This window comes from Lepus europaeus, chromosome 2 (assembly GCF_033115175.1).
Source record: "Lepus europaeus isolate LE1 chromosome 2, mLepTim1.pri, whole genome shotgun sequence".
NCBI lineage: Eukaryota > Metazoa > Chordata > Mammalia > Lagomorpha > Leporidae > Lepus > Lepus europaeus.
In genome coordinates this window covers 120454621-120482382 of record NC_084828.1, presented here as the reverse complement: position 1 = coordinate 120482382, position 27762 = coordinate 120454621, and the positions used below count along the sequence as shown (strand labels likewise).

General features: G+C 36.2%; 1 protein-coding gene across 8 annotated transcripts in view; it reads right to left on the bottom strand.

Moving 5' to 3' along the window:
* The window catches only part of IFT80 (intraflagellar transport 80), a 137347-nt gene that overhangs the window by 17065 nt on the left and 92520 nt on the right, over positions 1-27762 (bottom strand). For all 8 annotated transcript variants that reach the window (XM_062212421.1, XM_062212412.1, XM_062212395.1 and 5 more), the window contains 7 exons: positions 26938-27101; positions 14471-14535; positions 8621-8756; positions 8080-8227; positions 6879-7050; positions 5460-5549; positions 5185-5357 (listed from right to left, as the gene is read on the bottom strand). In XM_062212421.1, the coding sequence (XP_062068405.1) occupies positions 5185-5357; positions 5460-5549; positions 6879-7050; positions 8080-8227; positions 8621-8756; positions 14471-14535; positions 26938-27101 (948 nt within the window). The remainder of the gene's footprint in view (positions 1-5184; positions 5358-5459; positions 5550-6878; positions 7051-8079; positions 8228-8620; positions 8757-14470; positions 14536-26937; positions 27102-27762) is intronic.

The window sequence follows — 27762 nt, the reverse complement described above, 5'->3', positions numbered from 1 at the left end:
GCAGGACTTCTGTCCTCAAAGAATTGTATTATAATTATGTGTAAATGCTTGCAAAAGATGTATCATTCTTGGATGCTTCTTTAAATTTAATTAAGTTTCTAAAAAATTAAGTTTCAAGATGCAATGACTTTGAACAGCCCTTTTTCTCGACTGTTGAGGAACAGTTGTTTTTTTTTCTCGTGCAAATTATTGGACTCTTTACTTAGTATAGAGTTGGTCTTCTGTGTATAAAGTTAATTGAAAATGGATCCTAGGGGAGAATGGTACTGGGAATGGGAGAGGGAGAGGGAAGAGGAGGAGGGGTGGGAGTGTGGGTGGGAGGGCAGGTATGGTGGAAGAATCACTATATTCTTAAAGTTGTACTTATGAAAATCATGAAGTTTGTATTCCTTAAATAAAAGGTTTATTTGGGAAAAAATTTTATTCTTTTTGAAAGGGTGAGAGAGATAGAGTGTATGTATGAGAGATACCTTTCATTACTGATTCAAATGCTGGTCACAGCCAGGGATGGACCGGACTAAAACCAGGAGCCAAAACTTAGTCTGTGGGGGTCTTCAGGTGGGTAGCAAAGAAACAACTGCTTAATCCATCACCTTCTGCCTCCTGGGGTGCACATAGCAGAAAGCTGGAATGGAGAGTACAGCCAGGACTTGAACCCAGGCACTCTGATACAGGAAGTAAGTGCTGCAAGTGGCATCTTAAACATACACCAAACACCCAAATCATGAAAGCCACCATTCTTTATCACAACATTTACCACCTTTCCACTCAGCAGCCCTTTCCTATAAGTACATTTAAAATGACCACAGATTTTAACAAAGACTGTAGATGTTTTAAAAAATATACTGCACATAATATTATATAAATATGCCTAATATGATAGATATTAAGAAAATACTTGTTAAATGTTCCATAAATGTCATAGAATTTGGAAATGAGACACTACTTAAATTTCTTAAGTTTCTTAACAGCTTTCTGCTGATTGCTTGAAATAATTTCTTATTCAGTGCTGATATTTGGGTTAAAATCAGTGGGAAACTATGGATTTCATTGGAATGTGCAGTGGTCAAGAGCGACATGATCAGATTTCCACTCTGAAAAGATCACTATGACTGCAGGATAAACAATGGCTAGGAAAGTAACAAAGTAGACACAGGGAAATCATTGCTGACAACACAGAAAAACTTGGGTCAACTTAGACAAAGTGCAGCTAGTGAAGTGGACGAGCAGACATGTGTCAGAGATAACAGAAAGGTAGAATGGGAAGAAAATGTCAAAAGTAACTCCAAAGATTTTTAGCTCTGTGAAACTAAAAGGATAAGACAGATTACCCTGAAAGAGGACCAAGTTTCTGAGAACAGATACAAATTTGAATTCAAACGTGTGAGATAGTTAAATGGAAATGTGATCAGAGGATTCCAGGATGGTGGAATAGGGAGAGAGCTTACTGCTCTAGTCTAGGGAAAGATAGTTTTAAAGAAGTGGAGAGAGTATAATATCAAAAAAGAGTTAGGGAGAAAGTTGCAGAGGACTCCATGCAAATTAGAGGGAAACTGTGGATTTACATGGAGGGTGTGGAAGAGCCTGACTCAGGATCCCAGCATCCGAGAGCCTCAGCACCAGCTTTGGAGAGTGAGGTGAGACCAGACTGCTGGAGCCCAACCCACTGGTGATAAAGCTGTGGGAAGAGCCTGGCAGGAGTATTGTTTGGAGCCTGTGTGGTACAGCGTACCTGCCAAACTAGAGGGGAAAAAAGGGAGCAGGTTTCTCTCTCTGTAGCCATTTGGAACTGGTGTCCTGTAACTAGCTGAGATGGTGGGCACCATATTGAACATATGTAACAGCTGCACCAGCTTGTGGGCATGCCCAGCAACCAGCACAGAGGAGACCCCTGAGTCTGGCTGGGAGAACTGATGGGGGCTGGGTGCTTATGACTGTGGGAGCCTTGTGTGCTGGAACTGTGAAAACACTGTGGCTGTATGGGAGGGTGCAGGGTGTGGCTAGGTCTTTGGGCAGTCACTGTGGGTGGCTCCACATGGGGTCCTCTGATTCCCTGATGAGAGTCAATACTACAGGATCAGTACCTTACACTGAGGACTGCATGGTTACTTTGTGTGGTTCTTGTGGCAACGCTAAAGACTATTATTGTACCCACTGGATCTAGCGCCTAGACATTGGTCTCCTTGGAGCAGAGGAGGTTGGCTTGAGACTACAACAGAGCTGATCAAACCTCTTCACTGATTTAAAAAAAAAAAAAAAAGGAGATTTAACACGCCCAACTTGGGTATCACCTTGGATACTCCCCTCACACTGGAGAACTGAAAAGAGTTCCCTGGCCACACACAGGACATGATTCTGGGTATTCACTGAAAGAGCAGACACTCCACTAGGCCACACAGGCATAGCCCAAAGAAAAAAGCCATCACAGGGAAAAAACAAAAACAAAAACAAGTATCTCCACAAATACCCAAAAATAAATGCAGCAATTCAAGAAATAAGAATAGGAAGAAAACATGACGCCCCCAAGGAATACAAGTATCTCTATGATGAAAATTACAAAATGCTAAAGAAAGAAATAGAAGAAGATACAAAAAATGGAAAAATCTTCCATATTCATGAATTTGTAAAAATCAATATCATCAAAATATCTACTCTATTGAAAGCAATTTACAGATTCAATCAAAATACCAGGGATGTTACTCTCAGATCTAGAAAAAAAAATGCTGAAATTCATGTGAAACACAGGAGACCTCAAACAGCTAAAGTAATCTTATACAACAAAAACAAAGGTGGAAGAATCACAACACCAGATTTCAGGACATACTACAGCGCAGTGATAATCAAAATAGCCTGGTACTGGTACAAAAACAGATGGATAGATCAATGGAACAGAATAGAAACGCCAGAAACCAACCCACACATCTACAACCAACTTATCTTTGACAAAGAAGCTAAAATCAATCCCAGGAGCAAGGACAGTCTCTTCAACAGATGGCACTGGGAAAACTGGAGCCCCATATGCAGAAGCATGAAGAAGACCCCTACCTTACACCTTACACAAAAATCCACTTGAAATGGATCAAAGACTTAAATCTATGACCAGATACCATCAAATTATTATAGGACATTGGAGAAACCCTGCTATACATTGGCATAGGCAAAGAGTTCTTAGAAAAAAACCCAGAGGCACAGGCAATAATAGCCAAAATTAATAAATGGGGTTATATCCAATTGAGAATCTTCTGTACTGCTAAAGAAACACTTAGCAAAGTTAAGAGGCAACTGGCAGAATGGGACAAATTATTTGCAAACTATGGAACTGATAAAGGATTAATAACTAGAATATATAAAGAGATCAAGAAACTCAACTATAATCGAACAACCAACCCAGTTAAGAAATGGGCAAAAGACTTAAACAGGCATTTTTCAAGAAAGGAAATCTAAATGGCCAACCAAAACATTAAAAAAAATGCTCAGGATCACTAGCCATCAGGGGAATGCAAATCAAAACCACAATGAGGTTTCACTTAACCCCCATTAGAATGGCCCTCAAACAGAAATGAACAAACAACAAAAGCTGGCAAGGATGTGGGAAAAAAGGTTCCCTAAGCCACTGTTGGTGGGAATGTAAACTGCTACAGCTACTATGGAAGACAGTATGGATATTTCTCAGAAATCTGAAATAGACCTACCATATGACACAGCCTTCCCACTCCTGGGAATTTACTCAAGGGAAATGAAATCAGCACATGAAAGAGTTATCTGTACTCCCATGTTTACTCCAGCTCAATTCACATTAGCTAAGATATGGAATCAACCCAAATGTCTGCCAACTGAAGACTGTATTAAAAAAATGGGATGTGGAATACTACACAGCGGTTAAAAAATGAAATCCTATTATTCGCAACAATATGGATGAAACTAGAAAACACTATATTTAGTGAAATAAGCTAGTCCCCAAAAGACAAATACCATATGTTCTCCCTGATCTGTGATAACTAAAAGCACCTAAAAGGTAGTCAATAGAAGTAAAATTGACACTGTGAGATGTGATGACTTTGAACAGCCCTTGTCTTGACTGTTGAAGAAGGGTTTTCATACTATTTGTTGAACTCTTAGTATAGAGTGACTCTTATGTGTATAACATTAATTGAAAATACATCTTAGTAAAAATTAAGAATTGTAATAGGAGAGGGAGGAGGAAGAGGGGTAGGAGCGCAGGCAGGAAGAATAACTATGTTCCTGCACTCTGGCCTCAGAATCAGCCCATAAGGCATTTGGATCTGGCTAAAAAGCCCATGAGAGTTTCTCAGGCATGGAAAGCCAAGACATTGTGGCAAAAAAATGACCTAAATGAAAGATCTCTGTGAGTGAAATCCCAGTGAAAAGCAGGGGCCATCAAAGAAGGAGGTACTTTTCTCTGAAGGGAAGAGAGACTTCCACTTTGATTATGGCTTGTCTAAATAAGGTCGGAGTGTGTGAACTCAAGAGGCTTCTATAGTCTTGGCAGCTCATGACAAGAGTCTCAGGTGATTACTGACATCATAAATAAGAGTGTTGCTAACTACTCCTCATTATAAATCTCTTTCATTTTCTTCCTGAGCTCCACAACTCTCTCTTGACTTGTCTCTTCTCTCTCTGCTTTATGGGATAAGCTTTTGGCTGACTTCTTTCACTTATCCTATAAATGTAGATGTTTTCTTACTCCACACATTCCCTAGGCAATTTTATCCATTCTTCTGGCTTCAATTACTGTCCATTTGTTGATGACTCCTAAATCTACATCTATAGCTAAAATTTTTCTAATGAACTCCAGATCCATTTAATCAACTATTATCACATATCTCTTCACAAGTATTTCAAATTCAACTTGATTAAAACTGAACTTACTATGTTGCCTAACAGATCTGCTAATGATCCCATCATTTCCCCAGTTACTGTAATCAGAAACTTGGCAGTCATCCTAGACTCTCTTATGTTCTTTACACCTCAACTTTAATCAATCACAAGTTAGAGAAGGCATAAATCTTTAATTGTAAACTATTAGCAAATAAAAATAAGAGTTAATTCATCTGTGGTGTGAGGAAACGATCAAATACAGTGAAAAATTTTAATTCACTAAGTTGTAGAAAAACACATTAAAGTCAACTGAGTTTTGAAATTGATAAAAAGCATTTTTATTACCTTTCCCAGTTGTAGAGATTAATATTAATCTGGATTGCCTGATAAACAAGGCCAGCCTGAAGAAGCACTGTTTCAGCCTCCTGTATGTTCCCACTAAACATTAGTATATGGGCTATTTTTGATTCTTTAGATGGAAGATCTTTTATAGAATTGATGTATTGAACCTTATCAATCTAAAAAGAAAAAATAGTTGAAGTGGATAATAACAGAAACATAACAAATTATGTTAAGAGAAACACCTATACCAGTGATATAAGTAAACCTTATTTACATACTTCACCAATTGCTGCATAGGCTATTTCTGCAGTTGTCATGTCTTGATTCGCAATTGCCATAGCAGCTAGGCAGGCCCACATGGTTTGCTCCTAAAGTGAAAAGAGAACAATGATCTCAACTACCTGGCATAACTGTGATTTAAGCAGTCATAGTAAAATTACTTTACAGTTTTAAAAAATAATAATAAAAAAATAAAAAATAAAAAAAATCATTTTTCATTGGCAATGAAAAAACTAATAACTTAATAAATTAATGACTTGGAAATTTCATTGTGGCTACTTTGTTGATATATATCAATACCACAGAGACTTCTGAATAAAAGTTTCTTAAAATTTTCACTTCTACTTATATACTTGATCTTAGCCAAAAGGCTTAGAAGTGATACACTTCTATTTATAAAAGATTTATTTTTGAATTTTAAATAATTCAAGATTTAAAGCAAACTCTCCACTTTTCAGTGAGGTGTCAAAGATATAACTTAGAGAGAACCAGAGTATACTACGGATCTCAGACAATGCTGTGGCAGATTGCCACCCACAAACCATCATAAGAAAAAGCTTCTGCTGGCGCCGTGGCTCACTAGGCTAATCCTCCGCCTTGCGGCACCGGCTCACTGGGTTCTAGTCCCGGTCGGGGCACCGATCCTGTCCCGGTTGCCCCTCTTCCAGGCCAGCTCTCTGCTGTGGCCAGGGAGTGCAGTGGAGGATGGCCCAAGTGTTTGGGCCCTGCACCCCAGGGGAGACCAGGAGAAGCACCTGGCTCCTGCCATCGGATCAGCGCGGTGCGCTGGCCGCAGCAGCCATTGGAGGGTGAACCAACGGCAAAAGGAAGACCTTTCTCTCTGTCTCCCTCTCACTGTCCACTCTGCCTGTCAAAAAAAAAAAAAAAAAAAAAAAAAAAAAAAAGAAAAAAAGAAAAAAAGAAAAAGCTTCTAAAAGTCACTCCACAAAATCTATCCTAAGGGATGTTAAATAATGTTCAATAAAGAGGCCTATACTCTAATATGTTTGGAAAATACTGGGTTCAACCAAATTGGAAAATATTGATCCATTGCAGAGATTCTTAACCTTAGTTGTAAAAGAGAATCATTGGAGGAACTGCAAAACTATGCTTATCAATCAATCCAGATCGAATGAACTAGAATCTTTTGGTAGAACTTGGCAACCTGACTTTTAAGAAAGTTTAACAAAAGTTTTTATATGTGATAACTTATAGAAACTACTAGTCTGAATTATAGTTTTCTCAAAGAATAAATCATTCAACAACACCTAACCATCTGTGTTGCTCAGGTCTTCCCTTACAAAAGATAGGATCCCATTCACAATTTTTGAACCTTTATCTATTATCACTATTCATGTTGCAGAAAGGTAAACTAACACACAATATATACACAGCTGTGGATGTGAAACATAAAGTACCTTAACAAAGCGACAAAGTCTTACAGCATCTTCCCATTTTGAGCTGCCTACATATTCATGGAGAATAGCAGGATATGGTGATATGCTGATGTGAACCAGGGAGCCATCAGCTCTTCTTATAGTTACCTGATTTCCAACAAAACTCACAATATGGGGATTTTTACTAAATTCACTGTTGAAAAAAAGCAAAGTTCAATTTCAAGTTATATTCTGGGCAAAATTTTTCATATATGTTCAATTTGGGAAGTTAGACCCCTGCCACATATACATGAAGTCTCCAATCTCTAACAAGGACCCTCAGAATAGTTAACTCCAGGGAGAATGCATATCTTCAAGTAAACATTTGAACATAACTTGCCATTTTGATATACTTGACACAAAGCATACGGTTTAAAAGTAGTAAAACTTATTACATATCTAAGAAATATTTCTAAAAGCATTTGAAGTAAACTTTTTTCCCTGAGTCCTAAGATAAATCATGTAAATGGTTAAACAACTTAACATTTTTGCTTTTAAAAGTATTAAAGGGTAAACCAATAAAAATTAAGCTACCCAGAATTATTTTTTCATAATGAAAAAAAAGATGAACTTTAAATAAAGTGACTTATTTTCATTAGGTTAAATGCTTCTAAAAGTAAGTTTAATGTTGATGCTTCTCTGATTTTGCTAAGTTGTAAACCTGATTAAATATTAAGAACGAACTCAAAACAGGATTTGAGTCAGAATCCTTATTTCTGTTTTGTTAAGAGTAAGAGAGTTCTTTGCTGTTTCTGAAGAGAATTCCAGGATGTAAATGTATTTTTTTTCTGAAGCACTCAGGTTTAAAAAAGAACTTTTCAATAATCTTGTGCGGTGTTTTCTGCTTTTAATATCAACTAAAAAAATAAACTTTAGAGAAACATACTGAAACATTTCCTGAAATTCATAAAGTTAATCAGAATCTATATATTGGGTAGTTGTCCTAAGATTGTGCGTTATGGAAAAAATCTTATGAGTTTCTATATTAAAACCACTAAATCACATTGAAAGAACTGAGTTACCATTAGACAACACTAAGCTTGAAAACTTTATTAGACAAATAATTCATATTATATAATTTGTTTTCATCACTTAAATCTTGTTAAGTTAGTTTCAGCTGAACATGATACATCATTAGAGCTTTATTTACCACAATAAAGGATTCTATGCAATAAAATGTTACCTTGCATCCTTTTCATATAATGTTTTTGGCAAAATGTCTCTGTCCACATAAACTGTATTGGGATAATACCACACTGTAAATCGAGTATCTTGAAGTCCACAAAGAATATTGCATGTATCACACCATGCTAAAGTATGCACCATTGTTCCTTAGTACAAAAAAGTAAATTAGTTTCAATATGAAGATACTAAAAATATATTTTAAAAATTAGCTAAGAAACAAGATCCCACCTAACTTCTTATAAGTATGACTACTTTCTGACTGTATAATGTTGAAAATACATGTACTAATCCACATAAGAATTTCTGAAAATATATGAATGTACTTGCTAGAACCATTATATTTTTAATTTGCAGGTTTTTCTTTTGAATGCCAATTTAGGTGCAGCAGGTAAAGGCTTACTATTAAAATGGAGTTAAGTAGCTAAGAAATACAGCTATACCACAGATTCATTCTAGCAAGTAAACTACTAATATGCTACAAAGTAGACCTAAGAAAGTTAACAATAATTGAAATTTAAAGTATGTTAAAATTATTTCACCAAGTTTGATAATTTGTTCTTCCTTTCCAAATCGCTTCACTGAAGTGATATAGAGATCTCTATTTTTATCAATGAAAGCAATTTTTCTATCATGGGTAAGTCCTTTTTGGTCCAGAGCAATTTCCAAGATTTCATTCTAAAATTAAAAAAAAAAAATGTATAAACTGGATTAGCTATAGGCTTGACATAGATCATTTGTTTAGTTAAAAGATCATTTCATTGTTATAGACCAATTAAATGTGTCATTCACTTACTATAATCATAAAATGTTCCTCTTAAATAATTTTAAATTGCTGACATACTGATAATTCAAAAGCATAACTTATAATGCCTAAAATCCAAGGCGACCCCTAAGATACAATAAAGTAACATATATTTTGATACTCTGTCAGCTGAGAAACACTCCCTTCTGTCCTCCTTTTCTACCTTTAGCAGACAGGGGTGAGGGTGTAGCAAATCTGAGTATCACATGAGAGGTCTGATTTCATTAATAAGTTTCTCACACAACAATTTATTTTAAGTAGACTGCCTAACATCTACAATTTAAAAATTGGTAATACATTTTTTTTTTGCATTGCAAAAATCTCATTGCCTTTTTTTAAACTTTTATTTAATAAATATAAATTTCCAAAGTACAACTTTTGGATTATAGCGGCTTTTTCTCCCCATAACCACCTTCCCACCCACAACCATCCCATCTGTCACTCCCACACCCACCCCATTCTTCATCAACATTCATTTTCAATTATCTTTATATACAGAAGATCAACTTTGTATATACTAAGTAAAGATTTTAACAGTTTGCACCCACACAGACACACAAAGTATAAAGTACTGTTTGAGTACTAGTTATACCATTAATTCACATTGTACAACACATTATGGACAGAGATCCTACATGAGGAGTAAGTGCACAGTGACTCCTGTTGTTGACTTAACAAATTGATACTCTTGTTTATGGCGTCAGTAATCACCCTAGGCTCTTGTCATGAGTTGCCAAGGCTATGGAAGTCTTTTAAGTTCGCCAGCTCCGATCTTATTTAGATAAGGCCGTAATCAAAGTGGAAGTTCTCTCCTCTCTTCAGAGAAAGGTACCACTTTCTTTGATTAGTTTTTTTTTTTTTTCCCCAGAGTATCTTGGCTTTCCATGCCTAAAATACTCTCATGGGCTCTTCAGCCAGATCTGAGTGCCTTAAGGGCTGATTCTGAGGCCATAGTGCTGTTCTCAAAATATATGGACATAATTCAGGTTTCAGAGCCTTAAATTGTACAATTATTTCATTTACATTTCATGTGAAATAGAAGACTTGATGTAAGTATACACTTACTTTGCAAATGAGAAACTGAGACCCATATTCATTAAGTGGTTTTACTCAGAAAAAGCTGGTACCTAGCATATCTAAAACTTACAACATAGATTTTTGATTTTGAGATCATCACTAGTCCCACAACAAAGTAATTCGTGCATATTGAATTAATTTATAATAATAGCTAGTGAGATGAATTTTCTTATAACTAGGAATTGGTTTAGTATGGATTTATTTTGATTCAATTAAGGATGGATTTATTTACTGTCTACTATGTTTGACGACTGAATTCAACAAGAATCACAATCACACCATCAAGTCACTGTAATACAAGACCTTTTAAAACAAAACAAAACATGCATAACCCTTTTTCAAATTGATGGATCAGTTCACAATACATTTTTTAAAATTCAGTTCTTCTCTAGAATATCATAACATATTTTAAGGAAAAAAATAAGTTGTATGTATATCAAGGCATACATGAAGTAAAACTCAAGTATTTTCAAAATGGAAATCTTTCAGAGAAACTGATCTTTATAATAAAGAATTGCTTATCATCACCATCAAAAGAACCTTTTTTAAAACACTGTTAAGGAGACATGATTCTACCACCCAAGAAATTCAAAGTTAAAGATGGATAATAATTATAACAGTGCCTATGTCTACAGGAGAAGGGGATTCCTCCTTCATTTAGCAGGTCTTCCCGTTTTCCTTTCGTCCAGTTTCACTGTCTCTGCTTTTGTTCTATTCCTCTTGGGTCACCTTTGCACTGGGACTTGAAGGAAAATTTGTGCTCATTAGGACCTTCTCCCTTGCCCTACATTAATTAATATTCATTTAATAATACACAGACTAAAGTTCTAATTTGGGCTCTTAGTATTTGGGAAGATCTTAGATCTTGAGTTCTTTGTATATGAAATAAAATAGATTGGGTAATATTTATAATATTCTCTCTAATGTAAAAATATGAAATCCTTTGTAATATGTATCTTTTATGTTTTCTATAACTGTACTGTATAACTGAGTGAAGTGTATAAGGTAGAAGAAGTCACCTTCACCTTTTAATTAGAAAATTTTATATTTCTTGTATTTAGGTAATTCTTACATTTAAGAAAAGTGTTCTTGAAAATTTATCACATTAAAACAAATGTTTGGGGCCAGCGTGTGGCACAGCAAAGCAATCTGCTCCTTATTGTGCTGGTATCCCATATTGGAGTGCCAGTTCAAGCTCGGCTGTTCGACTTCCAATTCAGCTTCCTGCTAATGTGTCTGGAAAGGCAGTGGATGATGGCCCAAGTACTTGTGCCTCTGCCATCCAGGTGGGAGACCAGTAGGGAGTTCACAGCTTCTGGCTGTTGCAGTCACTTGGGGAGTAAACCAGCAGATGGAGATCTCTTCCAGTCTCACTCTGTCTCTCATTCTCTGTTTGTCTCTCCCTCTCTCTGTCACTCTGCCTTTCAAATAAATAAATAAATAAATACATCTTAAAATGTTTATCTACCCTTATTAAATGATTCTTATTTTAGTCCTATTACTAAAAATGAATACATCTTGTGAAGTTGAAACATATACTCTTTTTTATATGCTTAATCCTACTGAAAAGGAAAAATTCTGTTTACACAGTCCTGAGTCAAAATGACAACAATGGAAAGGTTGCAGGGAAATAAGCATCTCATATCAATTAAGTTGATATAATCTCCTTGGAAAATAATTTGACAATACTTATTAAAATTATAAAGGGTCATATCCTTTGACCCAGCAACAATATTTCAAGAATTAATCTAAGAGAGGGAGGTGATGTACATACAGTACAGCACATGCTCACTAGGACTTACCCCTAATAGTAGAGCTAGAAACGTACCATGGGGACTGCAAATCTTACTAAGTTGGCATGTACCAATGCCATCTCACTAGTCCAAATGATCAGTTTAAGTTCATAACTGATCATAAAGATAGGATTAAGTGTCAAAGAGATCACATAAATAAGACCAGTGTCTACTAATAATAACTGATAGAATTAAAAAGGAGAGAACAGGCTGGTGCCGCGGCTCAATAGGCTAATCCTCCACCTGCGGCGCCAGCACACCGGGTTCTAGTCCTGGTCGGGGCGCCGGATTCTGTCCCGGTTGCCCCTCTTCCAGGCCAGCTCTCTGCTATGGCCCAGGAAGGCAGTGGAGGATGGCCCAAGTGCTTGGGCCCTGCATCCGCATGGGAGACCAGGAGAAGCACCTGGCTCCTGCTTTCGGATCAGCGCGATGCGCCGGCCGCGGCGGCCATTGGAGGGTGAACCAACGGCAAAAAGGAAGACCTTCTCTCTGTCTCTCTCTCTCACTATCCACTCTGCCTGTCCAAAAAAAAAAAAAAAAAAAAGAGAGAGAGAGAGAACAACCCAAAATGGGAAGTGGGATACACACCAGACTCATAGAATGGCAAATGCCCTAAACAGCACTCTGAATTTAGAGTCAGCCCATAAGGCATTCGGATCTGGTTAAAAAGCCCATGAGAGTTTCTCAGGCATGGAAAGCGAAGACACTGTGGCAAAAAAATGACCTAAATGAAAGATCTCTGTGAGTGAGATCCTAGTGGAAAGAACAGGCCATCAAAGAAGGTGGTACCTTTCTCTGAAGGGAGGAGAGAACTTCCACTTTGATTATGGCCTTGTCTAAATAAGGTCAGAGTGTGTGAACTCAAGAGGCTTCCACAGTCTTTGCAGCTCATGACAAGAGCCTTGGATGATTACTTAATGACGTCATAAATAAGAGTGTCAATTGTTAAATCAACAACAGGAGTCACTGTGTACTTACTCCCCATGTAGGATCTCTGTCCTTAATGTGTTGTACTATGTGAATTAATGATGAAACTAGTATTCAAACAGTACTTTATACTTTGTGTGTCTGTGTGGGTGCAATCTGTTGAAATCTTTACTCAGTATATACTAAGTTGAACTTCTGTATATAAAGATAATTAAAAATGAATCTTGATGAAGAATGGAATGGGAGAGGGAGTGGGAGATGGGATAGTTTGTGGGTGGGAGGGTGGTTATGAGAGGGAAGAACTGCTACAATCCAAAAATTGTACTTTCAAAATTTATATTTATTAAATAAAATTTTTCTTAAAAAAATTTTAAGAAACATATTGATGAAAAATATAGTAAAAAAAAAAAAAAGAATTAATCTACAGGGGCTGGCATTGTGGCTTAGTGGGCAAAGCTACCTTCTGCAGTGCTGCCATCCCATAAGGCTGCTTGTTCACGTCCTGGCTGCTCCACTTCTGATCCAGTTCCCTGCTAATGGTCTGAGCAAAGCAGAGGAAGATGGCCAAGTTCTTGGGCCCTTGCTACAGATGTGGGAAACCAAGAAGAAGCTCCTGGCTCCTAGTTTCATTATGGCCATTTGGGGAGTGAACCAGCTTATGGAAGATCTCTCTGTCTGTCTCTCCCTCTCTCTGTAACTCTTTCAAATAAATAAACCTAAAAAAATTAATCTACAATTATATCAGCATACGTGCAAGAAGATGTATATTTAAGGCAATCTATCTTGCAATACTGTAAGAGAAAGACTAAATAACTTAAATGTCCATTATCTGGGAACAGGTTAAATAAATTCTGATATATACATAAAATGTTATATTTACCAATGGAGGGGAAAAGGGTTGGGAAAGCACCTTATATAATATGGAAATATCTCCAAAAATACTATGTAAAAAAGCAAGATGTAGAGTTGTATGTTACATTTTTGTAAAACAGGAGAGAAAAAATATACATCAGCTTTGTATTAAAAATCTCTGGAAAGATGTATAAGAGATGAGTAACAGTGGTTTCTTCTTTGATGAAGAAGAACTATATTAATGAATAAGAGGTGCACTAGGATGACTTTTTCACTGCATACATTTTAATATTTTTTGACTTATGAACCAGATGAATGTATTCATTATCCAAATTTTAATGTAAGAATTACAGAAAGAAAATATAATTTAAGAATATTGCTTCCTAGAAGTATTCAACAATAAAGTTAAGGGCATCTTTAGACTCTAATATGCCAATTATTTAGAAGGTTAACTCAATATGTTTCTTTATTATTTTAAGGCTAAAAATCAAAAGCTGATAAATAATTCACAATTCAGGGTCCTTTTGTACTTCTAGAGAGAATAATTTCTTTTCCAGTTTAACAATAATCTTAAAATATAAAGATATCACTGACTCTAAACATTTTGAGAAAACCACAAGACATTCAGAAACATAAAACATTTTTATTTACTAATAGGTACTAAAAGTTCAATAAAAGTAGAATATGTTATGGAAAAGCAGTAAAGAGGCTGGACAATAAATACATGAAATCTTTCTGTTCAGTTAATTTGCATCTACTGGTTTTTCATCACAAACTTTACCAGAGCATTTTCAGACAGAATACTCTCTGTAACATGTGCACAGATTTTAGGTATAAATCTGATTTCTATCTTTTCTTCCTCAAAATGAAAATAAGAATTTTAAAAAGAAATAAATACACAGTGGTTATTTACATTGGAAATAGCTAATGTCCATTACCTTATGAGAAAGAAGCTTCCCATCACCTAATGGTTTTCCAGTTGTTGCATCAAAGAGGAAGATTACTTGGAAAAAAAAAGACATTAATCTATATGTTGTATAAGAATTTTTAAAAGAAATTATTTGAAAGGCAGAGAGACAGTGAGAGATCTTCCATCTGTTGGTTCATTCCCCAAATAAAATTTTCATTTATTGGTAAATTTCAATGGATTATCATAAACCTCATGAGAAATTATTCAACTCTTTAGACCACAGAGTATCTATCAGACAGAAGAACAGCAGCACAAAATTCCTAGTTGTTAATGGGGTCACATTTCTTAAAAAAACAAACAGAAAATCAGTAGAACAGAAGACTTCTTTCTAAAACAACTTCCTAATTAAAATTGCTGTTTGTAGTACAGCTAGGAATTATGTTATGTAATATTCAGTTTTCTGCTATTAATATACCACTAATGGTATAGTAAATAATTTGTCTGGTCTTAATCCAGGTTCTCTCTAGGAATTTCAAAAGCCTTAGATCCCTGAGCCACAGCAGTGTTATTGTTATGCTCTTGAGAGTCTTGGTGGATCCCTAGATGGCTTCAGGATAGGGACTGATAATTAGGAAGACTAAACATGTAATTAGAAGCTTGGAACTTTTAGGTCTCTAAATTCTGAAGATGGGAAAGGAACTGTACAATGACTTCAGGCATGTGGCCAGTGATCTGATTAATCATCCCTTGTAATAAAATCCTATAAAAACTCTGGACAACAAATCTCAGAAGAGCTTCCTGGTTGGAGAACACACTGATGTACTAGGAAGATGATGCATCTTCTGTGTTCCTTTCCAGGCCTCACAGTATGTGTATCCTTTATAATAAAACCATAATTCTAAGTATAGCTTTCTTGAGTTCTATGAGTCAATTTGGGAAATTATACAACTTGACAGGGTCATGGGAAGTACTGAATTTGTAGCCAGTGAGTCATAAAAGCAGATGGCCTGGGAATCCCCAGAGGCTTGTGGCTTGCATCTGAACTGTGGTGGTCTTGTGGAAGACTTTGCCCTTAAACTTTGGGATCTGCAGTAAATCCAAGCAGTGACAGAAATTAATTGCCCTAGTTGAGATGAAAATGGAATAGTCAGTGTTAGGAAACATAGGGTTTAGTAGAATGACCCAGAATCACTGAAACATGTTGTTTGGGAAAATGAAGGAAAAAGAGCAGGGGATGAGGAACCTTTGATTCGTTTATGATTATAGGTTGCCTATGGTATACAACAGCTGTTACACTGCAATGAGTTATGGGACAAAAAACTCACCCTCAGAATTTAGAAATGATATATTCAACTTGTAGGGAACTGGCTTACTAAATGCCTAAGAAAATGCAAAATAAAAATAATAAAGGGGGGCAACATTGTATCACAGTGGGTTAAGCTGTAACTTGCAACATCAGCATCCTATATCAAAGTGCTGGTTGGAATCCTGGCTACTTCATTTCTGAACCAGCATTCCTGCTAATGCATCTGAGAAGGCAGCAGAAGCCCCTGCCACCCACGTGGAAAACCAGGATGGAGATCCTTGATTCTGGATTTGGCCTGGCCCAGTCCAGGCTATTGTGACCATTTGGGGAGTACAGTGAATGGATGAACTCTCTCTCTCTCTTTCTCTCTCTCTCTCTGTCTCTCTCTCTCTCTCCTTCTCTCTGTTACCCTGCCTTTCAAATAACTAAATAAATCTTTTTAAAAGAATAAGAAAAAAGAAATATGCTATCTCTTAGTTACTGTAATCTGGTAGTTACTATCATCTGGAACAACTAAAATGAGGTAAGACATGGACCAAATATAAATCCTTAATAGTCCAAATTACAGTCTCTAGTCTTAGGATCTCTCCAGAAGAAATGTATTTGGGAAAATCCTGATTCTGGCCAGTTCAAGGTCTATCTAGTGGTCTCAAATTCATTTTCAAATAAAAAAGTTATGTTGAAAAAAGACTAGAATGATTCTCAAGAGAACGGACATAGACAGAGAAGAGTGTCAAGGGATTCATCCAAAGTAGAAGGAAATCAAACAATTATTAAGAAATGGGTGAATAAAGCAAACACTTATGGGGGTGAAACAAAGAAGGAGAAAGGGGAAAATCAGGGGACTCACTCAATTAGAGTAGTAGTTTTGAAGCAGTTATCAAGAAATTGAATGAATAAAGCAAGCGCTGATACGGTAAACACAGATGTCAGGTAGATGGGAGTTCCTGCTGATGCCCTAACACTTAAGAACTCTAAACAAATATTATTCTTTTTCAAGATTTTATTTATTTATTTGAGAGGTAGAGTAACAGACAGATAGAGGGAGAGAGGTGGAGGCTTAGCCTACTACGTCATAGTGCTGGCCTACAAATACGATTTATTCATCCTGGTTTGGAAGAATTTGGAAAGCTGAAAGGCAGAGATGGCAACAAGAAACCTGACCTTGCCTAAGGTAAAGACTGAGGAAAAGGCCAGTAAAGGTCCCAAAGCCTTATGCACATTAGTGGGCAAACAAGTCAGGAACTACAGAAGTTTCTGAGACTCTGACATAGGTGTGCCCTACACGATGGTACCAAAATCCATTGGTGAAGTCCCAAAGTACTTTACAGTCTGTAACATCTAACAACAGGCAAAGAGATATCCATGTCAGAGTAATAGTTTGAAAGATAATTGTAATATGCAATTAAAATACTCGTCTGAATTAGGGGACAGATATAGGCACAAAGGGCTCTCTTACATGCCTGTGTAAGTGCATGCTCACTCAACATAAGAAGTGTAAAGGGAGTAGAGTATCTACACTAGATAGATTCCTATAGTTGTTTTTGGTAGGTTTGGGGAACAATGGGTGGGGAATGGGAGAGTCTGAATTTTCACTCCCTCTGGTAAATTTGGGGTTAACACTGAATGCAATTATATTGTCTAGTGATAGAAATAGCCCATTAGTTCCATTCAAATGGAAAGGAGAAATAACAGCTGAGAAAGAAGGAATGAGTAAATGGGTTATGCGATGAGTGAAACCTAATATTACAGTAATGCTTCACAAGAGGCTCAGCAAGATAATGATATTGTCTCTTAGCTCAGTTATACCAGATGCTTGAAAGGGTGAAGCCACATATTGCTGAGACTTCTCTTGCTTTTGGAAGCCAACAAAAGTGAATTGGATCCTGCAAAACTCAGTGACCTCAACTTGGAAGATATTTTGGTCAAAGAACATGATGATGGACTAGACTAATTATTAATGGCTATAAGGACTCTAGTAATGTGCTAGCATCTTTTGACTATTATTGGTAAGAGTATAGCACTGATATTGATGGACAAAATGTATTGGCAATTGAATTAAAAGCTTCCAATCCCAACCTCACACTGACTTTTTCAAGCAACAGGCAGATTCATGTTGGTGCTACTGATGGGAATGATTCTTGCTATAAGGAATCCAGAGTTAGAGCTCAGGGGTGACATGTGATATAATAAATAATTTATCCTGGGTTCCTGGCTCGGGGCTTCAAAAATAATTGGAATTACCTGAGTGATACCAGGGTCTTTGTTATAGAGCAATTCTTGGGGGTCCCCAAATAGCTTCAGAATAGAAAACTGGACACCGAGCACTTGATTAGAGGTTTGGATACTTTCAGCCCTGACTCCCACCTGAGGGGGGCAGTGCTGGAGATTTAGTTCAATAACATGACCAATGATTTAATTAATTGTGCCTAATTAATAGAACCCAGAAAGACTCTAAATACCAAAGCTCTTTGGAGCTTCCTGGTTGTTGAACACACTGATGTGCTAGAAGGGTACATGCCCTGATTCAAAGAGGGAGTGCACCGAAGCTCCTGGGCCTCATCCTGTGTATATCCTTACAATTAAAATTATAACAAAGTATTTTCCTGAGCACTGTGAGTCATTCCACCAAAGTATTGAACATGATGGTTTCATGGGGAGCCCCAAATTTGGACAATGAGAAGTGCAGGTGGCCAGGGAACCTTGAAAAACCTGGGCTGGCATCTTAAGCGAGGTCAGTCTTGGGGAAGAGTGTCCTTAACCATTGTGGTTGCATGAACTCAGAATAGTCAGTGACAGACCTAAACTGCATTATACCCAGGTGGGGTAGAAACATTAATTACCAACAATTGAGATTCTCCATGAGTCATCAATATGGTATGGTAGAATATTTAACTAAAAGTTCCAGAATACAATAGTTTGCTTCAGAACTACAGAGAGGTCTTTAAAACCTGTATTTGTCACAAACACAGAAGCTCAACTAGATCCCAGAGTATTTCCCTGAAGACCTGAAGGAAGATTACAGAAATATCCTCTTCATATCTTTAATAACTCCTTAATTTTTAGAATTAGCTTAGGAAAATAATAAATGCAAATAAGACCCAATCTGTAGAATAATTATTTTTAATTGGAACTTAATTATTTTAGCACTGTTTCTAAAATGTTTTTCTTTTTGAGGGCTATTTGCCCTGATAGTTGGGGGAATTAGTTCCTATAATGATATGGCACAGATGTTTCAAGATTAAAAATTTTCCATGAATAATCAGGAGTTGATTTTAAGATGGCTAGAACATATGCTTAGACCAACAGGTACTCATATTTGAACAGATGCTCAAATTTACTAATCATCAGGGAAATATAAGTCAAAACCACAATGGGATGTGACATTACACTTATTAGGATGGTTATTATACCTCTAAAAAAAAGAAAAGACAAGGTTGGTGGTAATGTGGAAAAATTAGATGGCTAGCACACTGCTGCTAGGAATGCAAGATGGTACATCTGCTATGGAAAACAGTAGGGAAGCTCCTTTAAAAATTAAAAATAGAAGGACCACATTATCTAGCAATCCCACTTCTGGGTGTTTATCTGAAAGAACCAAAACCAGGATCTCAAAGACATATCAGCACTCCCATGTAAACTGCAGCGCTATTCATAAGAGCCAAAACAAGGAAACAACTAAAGTGTCTATCAGCAGATGAAAGGACAAAGAAAATGTGTTATAAACATACAATAGAATATTACTCAGCCTTCAAAAAGAAAAAGAAAATTCTACAATATGTCACATGGACGAACCAGGAGGATATTATGCTAAGTGAAATGAGCCAGTTACACAAAGACAACTACTGCATGATTCAATCTATAAGTATCTAAAATAGTCAAACTTAATAGAAGAAAAACAGAATAGTGGTTGCCAGAGGCACAAGGAAGGAAAAATGGAAACTGATAATCAAAAAATAAAAGTTTTCATTAATGCAAGATAAATAAGTTCTAGAGATCTGCCATATAACATTATGCCTATAGTTAAAAATACTGTATTGAAAAATATTTTGAGAGTAGATCTCAAGCTAAATGGGTTCACATTCCATATGGGTGCAGGTTCATGTTTCAGCTGCTCCACTTCCAATCCAGCAATCCCATTGATGGCCTGGGAAAAGCAGCAGAAGATGGCCCAAGCGTTTGGGCTCCTGCTACCCACATGGGAGACCCAGATGAAGCTCCAAGCTCCTGGCTCCTGGCTTCAGACTGGCCCAACCCCAGCCACTGTGGTGATCAGGGGAGTGAACCAACGGGTGGAAGATATACTCTCTCTCTCTCTCTCTCTCTGCAGCTCTTTCAAAATAAATAAATAAATCTTTTTTATTTTTTGACAGGCAGAGTTAGACAGTGAGGGAGAGAGACAGAGAGAAAGGACTTCCTTCCGTTGGTTCACCCCCCAAATGGCCGCTACAGCCGGTGCTGTGCCAATCTGAAGCCAGGAGCCAGGTGCTTCCTCCTGGTCTCCCATGTGGGTGCAGGGCCCAAGCACTTGGGCCATCCTCCACTGCCTTCCTGGGCCACAGCAGAAAGCTGGACTGGAAGAGGAGCAACTGGGACAGAACCGGCGCCCCAACTGGGACTAGAACCCGCAGTGCTGGTGCCTCAGGCGGAGGATTAGCCTAGTCAGCCATGGCGCCGGCTAATAAATAAATCTAAAAAAAAAAAAAAAAAAAAAAAAAAAAAAAACTTTGTTATCCTCCTGTAATTACTATTAATTCTTTGACTCTCTTTAAAACAGTGATTTCAGTTTTTTAAATTTATCCTTATAGATTTTTTTTTTAAAGAAAGATTTACTTATTTATTTTGAAAGGCAGAGTTACAGAAAGTGAGACAGAGAGAGAGTGAGTGAGAGAGAGAGAGAAAGAATCTTCTACCCACTGATTCATTCCCCAAATGGCTGCAACGACCAGGGCTGAACCAAACCAAAGCTAGGAACCTGGAACTTCATCTGGGTCTTCCCATGGGTGCAGAGGCTCAAGGAGTTGGGCCATCTTCTACTGTTTTCTCAGGTTCATTAGCAGGGAGCTAATGGGAAGTAGAGCAGCTGAGACCTGAACCAGTGCTCAGATGGGATGCTGGCATCACAGGCAGAGATTTAACCCACTGCACTACAATGCTGGTCCCATTTCAATTTTTACAACTCCCTTCAACTTATGATAATTTGCTGTTCAATGTCTCTACTTTGATGCAAATATTTTTTGCCTAGGTCATCAATGACTCATATGCTTCCAAATGAAAATGACTATTTTTAGTCCTCATCCTTGGAGTCTATTTTAAGCTCCACATCATCCTTCTCTTTCTTGAAATTCTGATGTGGGCTACACATAAACACGCTTGTCTCCTGATTCTCTTCAATCTAGACCATTCATTATTCTCCTTTGAGTTCCTCCATATCTATTAACCCTTGTTCCTAAGATTTTGTTCCCATTTGCCTCTTAACTCATATATACTTTCTCTAATATCAGTACTTTCATGACATCAATCACTATCTAAATAATAGCAATTCAAAGTTCTCTATTTTTAACTCCACCTTTCTCTAATGTTCTAAAGTAGGTAAATATTACAGAAGATACTGACTGTATGGAAGAAGTGTGGAACAAATGTTACCATATCTCTGTTTCGCTAAGGCTTTTCACATGTAAAATATGACATTGTCATTGTTGATTATGGTTTTCTCTATTGAAAAAAAAAGTGATGGAAAAAATGGAAAGAAAGTGGTTAGAGTGTTTTGGTGACTCTTCTTAAGTAATTTTCAAATTACTCTAGTTCAAGATTCATTCCAAATGGAATAATTTTGTATGACAACATAAGAGAGTACCTCTAAAAATACATGAAAAGTGGAATGAGTTTTCAGGGCATGTATTAAGCCTGGAGATTAAGATACTTGATTATACATCAGAATGCCTTGGTTTGCTACCTGGCTCCAGCTCCTGAGTCCAACTGCCTGCTAATGCAGACTCTGTGAGGCAGTGATAATGACTCAAGTAATTGAGTACTTGTGACCTATCTGGGAGATTTGAGTTCCCAGGTCTTGGTTTCAGCCTAGCTCAGCCCTGCTATTGCAGACATTTGGGAAGTAAGCCAGCAGATGGGAGTTCTCTGTCTCTGTGTCTCTCTCCATGTATGTCTCTCTGCCACTCAAATAAATAAATGAATATAAATTTTAAGAAACAAGTGAGTCTATTTTGGTGCAAGAGAAATTGAAATCCATGCACAAGAAGGGTCTTCAAAAGTTCACAGACACTGCATATTATGAAAAAAACTATGTGTAGATTTCAAAAAGAAAATGTAAACCAAAAGGAACTTATCTTTTATTCCATTTTCCTAAGCTTTGTCAAGTATCCTCATATGCACAGAATTACAAAAAGGGAAAAGATAGGTATGGTATGAAAAGAGAAAAGTAGCTCCTGAGTACTCTACAAAAGTACTGGCCAGTTTATACAGATTGTAAAAATGCTAAAATATATGTAACATAATATTTAATTCCAGAAGATCACATTGATAGTACATCCTCAGCTTTTAGTAAACCAGAGGATGTTAAGTTTGAGGTTGTTGACTATATTCACAGAATAAATCATGTAATATGTAGTTAGGTTCTAAGATTGCCAATTATGCTGAGAAAAATGAAAAAAAAAAAAAAACCAGAAATTTTAATTAAGAATGAAAACAAACATTACAGAATTCTGGCTTCCACTTGAAAAAATATTGTGGGCTTCACTAAGTCAAATTATTTTCATAGCTGCAAACTAACTTTTTTTTTTTTTAAATTAAGGGTTTCTATCTCTTTGTTGATTATACTTATTTCTTTATTTTTATTTTTTATTTATTTTTTGACAGGCAGAATGGATAGTGAGAGAGAGAAACAGAGAGAAAGGTCTTCCTTTTTGCCGTTGGTTCACCCTCCAATGGCCGCTGCAGCCGGCTCATCGCACTGATCCGAAGCCAGGAGCCAGGTGCTTCTCCTGGTCTCCCATGCGGGTGCAGGGCACAAGCACTTGGGCCATCCTCCACTGCCTTCCCGGGCCATAGCAGAGAGCTGGCCTGGAAGAGGGGCAACCAGGATAGAATCCGGCGCCCCAACCGGGACTAGAACCTGGTGTGCCGGCGCCGCAAGGCGGAGGATTAGCCTGTTAAGCCACGGCGCCGGCCTGTTGATTATACTTATTATAAAGGGCTAGTACAGTACATATAAAGTCATTAACTTTTTTCCAAACTGTAAGTGGATCTGATCAATGGGAAGTTGGACCTATATTCCAAGATTAACATTTAACAGAAACTAGCAGAACAAACCACTAAGAAGCTGGTAGATGAAAGAACTGCTTCTACACATTAAGTCTTACTCCCAAACTTCTAGTCTCCAGACATTTGTCTCAAGTATTCCCTCACGCTAATATTGTATCATATTTGTACAAAGTGGACGAAGAAAAGAAGGAAAACAAAAACAGTAGCTATGGTGCTTAATTATCCCAAAGGGTATTCAAATCCATTCAACTGCTATTTACTAAGCACCTATTATAATATGGAGTACTATGCTTAGCACAAGAATCCTGCCTATAAAACAGCTCCAAAAGTAGGAAGGAACCACAATATGACATGTAGATGTCCCCTTTCTACAGGTTTAGAAGCTGGATATTTTAATTGTGTATTCCATGATTAACATCAACCTCTATTATCCACCAATGACTACCAGCTTCTTTAAAAAGAAACGTAGGAAAGTACTTTCCCTGTTTACAGCAAAATAGAAATGACATAATTTGTTTATTTAACAATCAAAATTTATATAAGGAAAGCACAATTTCCTGGCACCTAAGTCCTTATTTCTGAAAATGTTCATTAGTTCTTTCTAGGTCTAAAATTCTATGAATTATCAAAGGATTAAAGAATAACTGAATCTGTTTAGATGTGAAATAACTACAAAAAGTCAGAATAAGGTTTACCCAGTTGGAAATACATAATATATTAAAGTGTCTATCTAAAAAATGGTCTTGAATAAGAAAAATAGACAAATTATAGTGATCACTAACATTTTCAAATTTAAGTTTGTAGAAGACAAAATTCTGACTTCCAAATAATTATTATTAGCAACTACTCAGCCATCCTAATTTTGTCCGCTCTCTGGGTAATATTTTATTTCATTTTCTTTTCCTATTTTTCAGCCAGAGCTAAAGAATGAATAGAAAGAACAGCTCTACATAGGAGAGTTGTATTTTATCAGTTATAAGAGGAGACACTATCTGAAAGCACTGAAAATTTAAAAGTGGGGCAGTTTTCTGGCTCTTGAATTAGGACTTCCCTGTGTGAATTAACAATATTAACACTGAAGTAAGAATTTTTTTGGTAAGCTTTCACAGTAATTTACAATATTTCATGATATATAGCAACAGAGAGAAGTTATTAAATATTTAATTTTTTTCACTAGGCTTTAGAGATTATTCCATCTCTTGATTTTCCTCTAAGTGAAATGGCTTTTCTCCTCTTACCCTACTCCACAAATGCCTTCAGCCTTTGGTCCTTTTCCCAGTCCACTCACATTTCCGGTGGATCATGTAGTGCCATAGCTTTAAGCCCTAGCAGTACACCTGATTCTAACTTTATCTCTCTGTACTCAACCTCGCTCCTGAACACTGGACTTGTTTATACTATTGTTTATTCTCCATCCCTACTGAATGCCTAAGAGCAATCTCATTCAAATAGCTACAAAAAATTTAAATATCTTGGAATAAACTTAACCAAAGATGTCAAAGATCTCTATGAGGAAAATTATAAAACATTATTGAAAGAAATAGAAGAAGACAAAAAAAAAAAGTGGAAAAATCTTTCATGGATTAGAAGAATCAACATCTTCAAAATGTCCATACTACCAAAAGCAATCTATAGATTCAATGAGATCCCAATCAAAATACTAACAACAACATTCTTCTCAGATGTAGAAAAAAATAAGCTAAAATTCATATGGAAACACAAAAGACCCCAAATAGCTTAAGCAATCTTAAACAATAAAAACAAAGCTGGAGGTATCACATCAACAGACCTCAAGAGATACTACAGGGCAATTATAATCAAAACAGCCTGGCACTGCCACAAAAACAGATGTGTAGACCAATGGAACAGAATAGAAACCCCAGAAATTAATTCACACATTTACAATCAACTTATTTTTGACAAAGGAGCAAAAATCAACCCCTGGAGCCAAGACAGTCTCTTCAACAAATGGTGCTGGGAAAACTGAATCTCTGTATGCAGAAGCATGAAATAAGACCCCTACCTTACGCCTTACACAAAAACCCACTCAAAATGGATCAGAGACCTTAATCTATGATGTGATACCATCAAATACTAGAGAACATTAGGGAAACCCTACAAGACATCAGCATAGGGAAAGACTTTTTGGAAAAGATCCCAGAAGCACAGGCAATCAAAGCCAAAATTAACAAGTGGGATTACATCAAGCTGAGAAGCTTCTGCACTGCAATAGAAACACTCAAAGTGAAGAGGCAACCAACAGAATGGGAGAAAATATTAGCAAACTATGAAGTGGACAAAGGATTAACTTCCAGAATCTATAAAGAGTTCAAGAAATTAAACAACCACAAAACAAACAACCTAGTCAAGAATGGGCAAAGGATCTGAAAATATATTTTTCAAGAGAAGAAATTCAAATGGTCAATAGACACATGAAAAAATGCAAATCAAAACCACAATGAGGTTTCACCTCACCCTTGTTAGAATGGCCCTCATACAGAAATCAATAACAAATGCTGGTAAGGATGTGGGGAGAAGGGTACCTCAACCCAATGCTGGGGGGAATATAAACTGGTACAACCACTGTGGAAGACAATATAGATATATCTCAGAAAGCTGAATGTAGATCTACTGAATGATCCAGTCATCACACTCCGGGGAATTTTTCAAAAGGAAATGAAATCTGCATATGAAAGAATGATCTGTACCCCTATGTTCATTTCAAGTCAATCTGCAATAGCTAAGATATGGATGGAATCAACCCTGATGTCCATAAACTGAGGACTGGATAAAGAAATTATGGCATGTATACACTCTGGAATACTACACAATGGTAAAAAAAAAAAAATGAAATTCTTTCATTTGCAAGAAAATGAACAATATTTTTTTTCTAGTTTGTCTGGTTTTGTTTCTTTTTTCTTCATGCTAACTGGTGAGCTCTCTATTTAGTGTAGGGTTAATTTTATGAGTATAAAAATTAACTGAAAAATTGATCTCTGTAAAAAATTAGAATGGGAAAGAAAGAGGGAGGAGGAAGAAGAAGGGGAATGTGGGTGGGAGGGAGGTGAGGGGGAGAATCATCATGTTCCCAAATCTGTATATATTAAATACTTGAAGTTGTATTCATTAAACAAAATATATATACATTATATATATACATATATACATACATATATTTAAAATGGTATAGTGAAGTGTGATATTTACTCTACTACCAAATGAAGAAAAAGGAATACTAAAAATGATTTTAAAACTTAAAAATTAATATACACTCTTAAAATCACAATCTTGAATTATAACTGTTTACCTATATATTATTACATAATATATATTATATGTATAAATAATAATATATAATATTATGTATATATAATACAACTATATATTATATAAAATCACTCATGTCCCACATGGGAGTGTCTGAGCTCAATTCCTGTCTCTAGCTTCTGACTCCAGTTCCCTGGTAACACAGGCCCTGGGAGGCAAAGGTAATGGTTCAAATAATTGAGTTCCTGCTACCCACATAAAGTGACCTGATTGCATTCCCAGCTCCTGGCTTGGGCCATGGTCCAGACGTGGCCTTTGCAAGCATTTGAGGAATGAATTAACAGATAAGATTTCTCTCTCTCTGTCTTGTCACTTTGACTCTCAAATTAAAACATTAATAAAGATTTGTTCCTTTCCACTAATCTTTGATGTTGTGACAATATCTATTTGTTCTATCAAGTGAAGACAGTATGACAATTTTATTTCTTAATTCAGGTTTAGAACAAATTAGGAAGCTTATAATTCTTTAATATGAAGTTAACATATTAACAGATGAAAAATGAAAGCTAAGCTATACACACTTTATGGCATTAAAAAGTTTCATGGGAATCTGACATGGAAAATCGTAAAACTATACTTACTTTTTTCATCAGCTTTGTCTTTTATTGCTATAGTGTCATTACTTAGAGACACAGTCTGTGCATTCAGAATATCTGTTCTCATTCCAGGGAATTTTGGAGAAGATATGAAGCGCCCTTCATAAGAATATAAATAGATACCACCACCATCTACAAGAAGAAAATGTCTAAAAAATAAAAATATATTCTTAAATACAAGTATACTATATTTTCTTTTATATATTAGAAAACAGTTTATCCTTTGGAAACATCTAGATTCAACAAGTAAAATAAGTACACAGATATATAAAAAATAGTGTTTAAAAAAACCTGAAAGTCAATATTGTTGTTTTGGTTTATTTCCTGGGTTTCTATCCATTAAAATGATAACAATGTCCATAACTGTCACCCTAAATACTAAAATTTTGAGTTCTTACACATTACACCTACAATTGATTTCCTTTCCTAAAGAAGAATCTCTTACAAAGGAAAACAGAAAATCTTATAATTTACAATTCTGTGATTTGGTTCCAGATGCTATGTTTTATGAAACACTATTAATACATATTTCATAAGGATTATGTTAAAGATAATTAAAGATTAAATACCAAAGACTAAAATAGTATTAAAAAACTTGAAATCAGTGCCAGAATTTATTAAAATAAGATGCTTCTGACTTTAAAACCATGTGGTGATGATCAGCATATAGTCATACTTAAAAACTCTGATATTTTTTGCAGCAGAGTCTCAAGTTCATTTGTTATGTTGACAGCTATGTTCCAGGTATAGGTTTCTGTGTAGTCAATTTTTATTAACTAAAAACAAATATTTTATGGCTGTTATATTTCT